General features: G+C 33.2%; 1 protein-coding gene across 1 annotated transcript; it reads left to right on the top strand.

Moving 5' to 3' along the window:
- Positions 1-2680: 2680 nt before the first annotated feature.
- On the top strand, positions 2681-3292 carry LOC124369440. The gene has a single exon (XM_046827446.1). The coding sequence runs from the start codon at positions 2681-2683 to the stop codon at positions 3290-3292; it is 612 nt and encodes a 203-aa protein (XP_046683402.1).
- Positions 3293-7224: the final 3932 nt, after the last annotated feature.

Raw genomic sequence — 7224 nt, 5'->3', positions numbered from 1 at the left:
TGGACAATAACAATCAGAATTGGCATAATATTATAATTTCCGTTAGGTTTCCAAACGATCCTATAAATAAAAAACGGCTTCGGAAAATTTACAGAATAATGGCAATACTCTAAAAGGCAGAGATTTTTTATTACAGCCAGAGTTATTAAAATATAAAAACAATTATCAGACCATGACTCTTTACTGAACTGTGGTACTGTTAAGATTCACTGGCACACTAACAAAAAGTGCACCTAATTTAATATTCTGAAGTTTTTTCTTTGGAAAAGTATTATTTTGTTAATTACTTATTCATCCGCTATTCTTACTTTGACACTTACTTTCTTCTTTTCTAGGTACCGCCCAACTAAGATTTATCTTTAAGAATTGAATTAGATTAGTCTATTTCAAAAAGTATTTCGTCGTTGCAATTACTTTAGGAACTGTGATTTTCTTAATCTTGCTCTTGCTATTTCTCTTTTATAGGATTGTATAAGTATTTGAAATTAGCTTTAATAGACTATTTTTTTTCAAATGTAATTTTACCATACATAAATACTGTTCTTTGAGTTTATCTATTTTTAATTCATCAATCTGGAAAAATATATCAGTTTTTTTTATTTAGTTCTATGGTACTGTTGCTATTTTTCTTACAGCTATTAAAATACTCTATTCTCTTAAATATTTAAACTATTTTGATAACATGAAGTTAGAAGTTATTTTCAACTGACAGAACACTCATCAAGTAATAAAGCGTAGTGGTATTAACGCGTTCCTTTTCTCGTTCAGTCAATGATTCGGCTAGTCTTCTTATCATACCATGGAATTAAGTTATGTTTGACTAACTTTTTAACAAACATTCACTTCCAAAGTTCCTAGCTATGGAATTTGAATCTTATTCCTCTTATATTTCATCACAACCTCACGGAACATCAATGTTCAACTCAAACGTCACAAATAATGCTCTACGTTACACCATCAGGTGTACGAAAAAAATTATTTTACATCGTTGCGCTTCAGGATTGATCTTATATGTATAGAATTGGTATCGCTTCCGTTTTCATTTTATCAAACCTGAAAACGTTTTCTACGTTTTTCTTCGTTGTAACTAGCACTATAAAAGTAATTGGACCATTTAAACCGAAGGCCTCTAAAAATGAGTTGAGTTGAGGTTGTGATAAAATATAGGAGTAATTAGATTCAAATTCCACACAGGAGATAGGTGTTAGCTGAAACGTATCTAATCTTTTGTTAATTAAGGCATCAAACAGGCTCAAACAAATAAGGGTCCCTTTTAAAATGCAGGGGTAATAAATTACAGAAATCCAAATCATTAAAGTCCATGGATGACCTTTGATATTTTGAATGGTATTAATTTATTGACTCATTGTGCGGAATCACCGAGATTAATCAATTTTGTTGCTGCCATCTGGTGCATAGTATGTTAAGGTTTGCCGGACTCTAATTGAATCATAAGCTGAAATCTTTATCAGTTATTAGTCAATTTAATCACTGTCATTCAGCCTCGACAATATTGTCCTGTGATTGAATGGTGACATAATTACCGTGCTAGGAACTCGGAGGTGGATAAGTGGTCGGGGTGGAAGTTACCCTCAGCCATAGTTTGATGGTAGGAGGTTAAAACCTCTGGACAATACTATCCTGTGATAGAAAGGATTCATTACTACCTTGTGAAACACCCAGAGGTGGATAAGTTATCGGGTTGGTAGTTACCCTCAGACCATAGTTTGTTGGTAGGAGGTTAAAACCTCTGGACAATACCATAATGTGATAGAAAGGATTCATTACTACCTTGTGAAACACCCAGAGGTGGATAAGTTATCGGGTTGGTAGTTTCCCTCTATCATTATTTGTTGGTGGGAAATTAATACCCCTAGACAATACCAGCCTGTGATATAATGGATTCATTACTATCGTGCTAGGAACCCGGAGGCGGATAAGTGGTCGGGTTGGTACTTATAATCAATCATAGATTGCTGATGGGAGTTTAAAACCGTGCACAATGTTGTTCTGTGATTAAATGGTTGCATTACTACCGTGCTAAGAACTCGGAGGCGGATAATTGGTATGGGTTGGTACTTATAATCAATCATAGATTGCTGATGGGAGTTTAAAACTGTGCACAATGTTGTTCTGTGATTAAATGGTTGCATTACTACCGTGCTAAGAACTCGGAGGCGGATAAGTGGTCGGGTTGGTACTTATCTTCAGTCATAAATTGTTGATGGGAGATTAACACCCTGGACAATTCAGTCTGGCTCTGTACGCCGAGTAGTTTAGCTGCTTGCTGATAAGCTCCGCAGTGATAAGTTTGTGCGTGTAAAGTCTTGTCGCGACCCGCTTTAACTTGTTATTACATTACTTTATGTGTTTCTTGTTAATTTAATTGTTTATATAATTATGTCGTCACTTTTTGGTATCTGCAATCGAGACATCTCAGCTGAAGAAATCGATTTGTACGTAAGGCGTGTTGGTGGATGCGAGAACTTGTTTCACGCTCTGTGTGTAAAGAACGATTTAGAGGGTAAAAAACACGTTCTAATCGAGATTGGAAGTGCAAAGAATGTCGAAGAATGTCGTCTGGTACAAACTCTGACTCTTACACCAAAGACTTTATTTTCAAAGTGTTGAATGACTTTAAAACCGATTTTTTGAGGAGCTGAAAAATTTCAGAAATGAAATGAGCGACCTGAGGTCAACTGTTCAATTTGTTTCGGACAAGCTTGATGAATCTGTGCGAGTCATGAAAGACGTAAAGACAGAGTTTGCTGTTTTAAAAAAGGAAAACGAAAATCTTCGCATTAAGAACATAAGTCTAACAAATGAAGTAGCTAAACTAAATGAGAAAGTTAGAGCGTTAGATCAATATTCTAGAAAGAACAATGTTGAAATCAGCGGTCTTCCAGTCACCCCGCAGGAGAATGTTGTCGAGCTCGTCAAAGGCGTCGGAACAGCCCTGGAGATGGAGATCGACAAGAAGGACATCTCAGCAGCTCACAGAGTACCGACATTCAGGAAGGATCGCCACCCTCCACTTATTGTCCAGTTCGTCAGCAGAATGACCCGAGACAATATTATTGGCAAGTTCAGGGAGAAGAAAAAGATGACAGCTCAAGATGTCAACGCGTCCTTCCCAACAGACAGTATGTACGTAAACGAGCATCTATCTCCGGACAATAAGGTATTCCTGTCAAACTTAAAAGCCAGGTGTAAAGAAATAGGATATACGTATGCATGGTGTAGGGACGGCAGGGGGAGAAGTATAAAAAAGTTGACAGTTATGATGAACTAAACAAGCTTCAGTAGTTTTTTGTTAACGTGCTAGTCTTAAAACCAAATTTCAACAGATATGTGTTTGTGTTTAATTTAAATTTGTCAATCACCAGAATTTCTTTAACTTCCAATAGGCCATGTCAAATAGTGTAAACTTAGATATTAATGTTTTTTTTTCGATCCCCAAAATAACACTGATAATCTGAATTTCATTCACACCAATATTAGAAGTATACGGAAAAATTTTGATGGGCGGAAATGAATAACATAAGTGGGGAAATACATTTTATAATAATTAGCGAAATTTGGATAGGTTCTGCCGAAATTAATTTATATAACATACCAGGATATAAGTTGTTTGCTCAGTGCAATGATACATACAGATCAGGTGGTGTTATCTGTTATGTAAACAATAGTATAGATTGTAGTAGATTAGAAATAGATATGACTTCAGCCGATGCCTTATTGTTGAATATTACTATCAATAAACGTTATTTTAAATTGTTTTTTTTTGTATAGGCTCCAATGCGCTTCTGAAAATTTGTTTATTGGCGAGTTAACTGAAATAATTAAGAATATTCATAGTAATGTGGTTTACGTTGGCGACATAAATGTGAATATTCTTGATAATAAACCAATTTTGAATGAATATACGAACTTACTTAATAATCATGGTTTCATATCATTAATAAACACACCTACTAGAATTACTGTTACATTTAAAACTTGTATAGATCATATTTTTGGTAGAAGTAAAAACATAAATTCCTTTAAAAGTGCAGTTTTTGACCATGGTATTACAGACCATTGTATTTTGGGACTTGTTTACAACAATGTGTACAACCAATCACCTAATGTAAATACTTTAACTAACAAGTCGAATAATGACAATCTTCTAGTCGATTATAACTTAGTTAAAGATAAACTGAAAGTCGTTAATTGGGATATAGTCTACAGTGATAATGATGTAAATATTTGTTATTGTAAATTTAATGATATTCTGTGTACAATAATTGTAGCTTTAAGTTGTAAAAGGATAAGCAGGGGTAATAAATTACAGAAATCCAAATCATTAAGTCCATGGATGACCTTTGATATTTTGAATAGTATTAATAGGCGTAAGAGGCTTTACAAGAGTAGTAAAAGAAGATTGTATGACACAGCATTTAAAAATTATTTCATTAAGTTTTGCACCGATTTAAATCTAAAAATTGCTTTTGTAAAAAACCAATATTATTCTAAATTATTATTAGACTGTAACAAAGACGTATCTCGGCAGTGGAAAATAATAAATAGTTTAACGGGTCAAGTCTCGGACAAAAGTATTGACAATATTGGATTGGCAGACGGTACTATTGTAACAGATCCTTGAGTTATCGCGAAGGAGGTAAATGACTACCTTACCTCAGTACAGTCTGACCGTCCTAGTGCAGTCCCGACTGCCAACCTACTTCCAATACGCACTTCCCAACAATCCTTTTTTATTGCGCCAACTACAGAGGACGAGATAAAGTCTGTCGTAAGAAGTCTAAAAAATAAAAAATCTACTGGATATGATAATATTTCTGCGAAACTATTGAAATTTATTGTTGATGATGTAGCGCCAGTACTGACTTATATTATCAATAACAGTTTTAGTCAGGGTATATTTCCAGAAAGCCTAAAATTGAGTTCTGTTGTACCAATTCTTAAAAGTAAAACTTCCTCAAAATTGGACAATATACGTCCAATTAGTTTACTTTCAATTTTTTCCAAATTATTTGAAAAACTAATGGTTATAAGATTGCATAGATATTTAAACAAAATAAATTTTCTTAGTAGTAATCAATTTGGATTTTTAAAGGGTAAATCAACCGAAGATGCTTTATTAAATGTTACAGAAAATATTTACAACAGCCTTAACTCCAATTGTAAAACATCGGGACTCCTTATAGATTTTAAAAAAGCGTTCGATTTAGTTGATCATGAGATTCTCTTAGGTAAGCTGGAGGCGATAGGTATTAGGGGAACAGCATTGTGTTGGTTTAGATGTTTCTTGGTAGGCAGACAACAAAAAGTAACAGTTTTGAGTAATTACAGCTCTCCTAAAGTAGTTGAATCTGGTGTCCCACAGGGCTCAGTGACCTCTGCAGTTCTTTTCCTGATATTCGTAAATGATTTATTGGAACTTAATTTTCATGGAAAAGTCAGTGCTTTTGCAGACGACATAGCGTTAATTTATTCAAATAAGGATTCTATTGTACTTGGTGATTTAATCAATCAAGATCTCTTACTGTTAAGACAATGGTGCCTCCAAAATGCAAGTAAATGTAAACAAAACCAAATTTGTCAATTTTGATTTTCGTGGTTTTGAAATACCACTTCCTCTCACCTACCATTCGGTTTTATGTAATTTAACAGTGTGTGATTGTCTACCTTTGGAAAGAGTAAACCATTTTAAGTATCTGAGGATTATTTTGGATGAAAAAATTAATTTTGAACAACATATTAATAGTTTGAATAAAAACTTAAAATCTTCTATTAGAACTTTTTACTTTTTAAGAATTTTTTGTAATAGTGGCCTTCTACGTTCCCTCTATTTTGGCTTAATAAACTCTACATTGCAATATGGTATAATATGTTGGGGCGGGACATATAAGTATCTGATAGACAAATTAAGAACCACCCAAAACTACTTTTTACGTGCCATGTTAAAAAAATTAAAAAGGGAAAGTTCCTTTCCCCTCTACAAAGAAATAAATATTAAACCTATTCAACATCTTTTGTGTACAAAGTCCTAAGATTGTTTTTTATTAGAAGTGGGAATGTAGGCAATGATAATATACATTATTATACTAGATATGTAAATAGAAATAATTTTAGACTACCAATAGTAAATAAATCCATTTTTCGCCATTCTTTTCAGTATTTAGGACCAAAGATTTTTAATCATATTCCATTACACATTAAAAATATTCCAAATTTTAAAAAAATTTTGTCAAAAAGTAATTATTTGGCTTTCTTTGCAGCAAGACAGTGGCTATTTGAGTACTGTGATGTCATAAGGTGTAAAGAGTTTCATGGTCTATGTATATATTATATATTGCTTCTTATCATTGTTTATTGGTAATGTATTGATATTTATTAGTATTTATTGTTAATTATATTTGTATATGTATTGTGGTGTATAACTTATTTATTTTGTGTGTTTGTTTGTTGTATGTAATTTATTTTCTGAATTGTATTGAGAAATGAGAAACTTTATTTCACACAGAAATCATTAAATACATACATATTTGTAAGTGAAATATGTTCGCAGCAAAGGCATATGCCTGTGTGCTGGGAACGAGCTCTAAAAGTCTACTAAACAAATATAGCAAACATAAAGTATAAATAAAAATATAAGATAGCAGAATTATTTCTAAGAAACAAAAAAATTAACTCTTGTAATCAATTTATGAATAGGTTTAACATAACTTAAATTAGCGAATTAGAGATAGATGAAAAAAGAAAGGTAATACAATTTGAGACTACTCATTTGATAAGCTAATTACAATTACCTAATTTGTAAAATTATGTAACAGTATAAAATTTCGGCATCCTTTCGTCCTGCATGCGAAACCATCAACAAATACAAGACAAATCAGCAATTTCTCTCTCTATCTCTTTCTCACTCCTTTCAGTCAATCTCCCTCTCACTCCCTTTTACATTCACTCACACTCTCCTCCCAATTACTCACTCATTCTCTCTCACACACACCCAGCCGCTCTCGTACACACACACACCACACAAACACACACCCCCACACACCACACCACTCGTTAGGAATATATAGAAACAATAAACCGTTCAACACCTTCTCTCCCCACTTCAACTAACCATTTGTTTACTAAATTTTTGTAACTATTTATTCTTACGGACATCGTTAACTTTAAGGTGTGCTGGTAAATTTGCATACAACATTTTAATTA

Source organism: Homalodisca vitripennis, chromosome X (assembly GCF_021130785.1).
Source record: "Homalodisca vitripennis isolate AUS2020 chromosome X, UT_GWSS_2.1, whole genome shotgun sequence".
In the NCBI taxonomy this organism is placed as follows: domain Eukaryota; kingdom Metazoa; phylum Arthropoda; class Insecta; order Hemiptera; family Cicadellidae; genus Homalodisca; species Homalodisca vitripennis.
The sequence above is the reverse complement of the archived record's forward strand: the minus strand, read 5'-3'. Positions and strand labels throughout refer to the sequence as shown.

Excerpts from the sequence above, each read along its gene's own strand:
- LOC124369440 (XM_046827446.1), top strand. The coding sequence starts at position 2,681 with ATGAGCGACCTGAGGTCAACTGTTCAATTTGTTTCGGACAAGCTTGAT.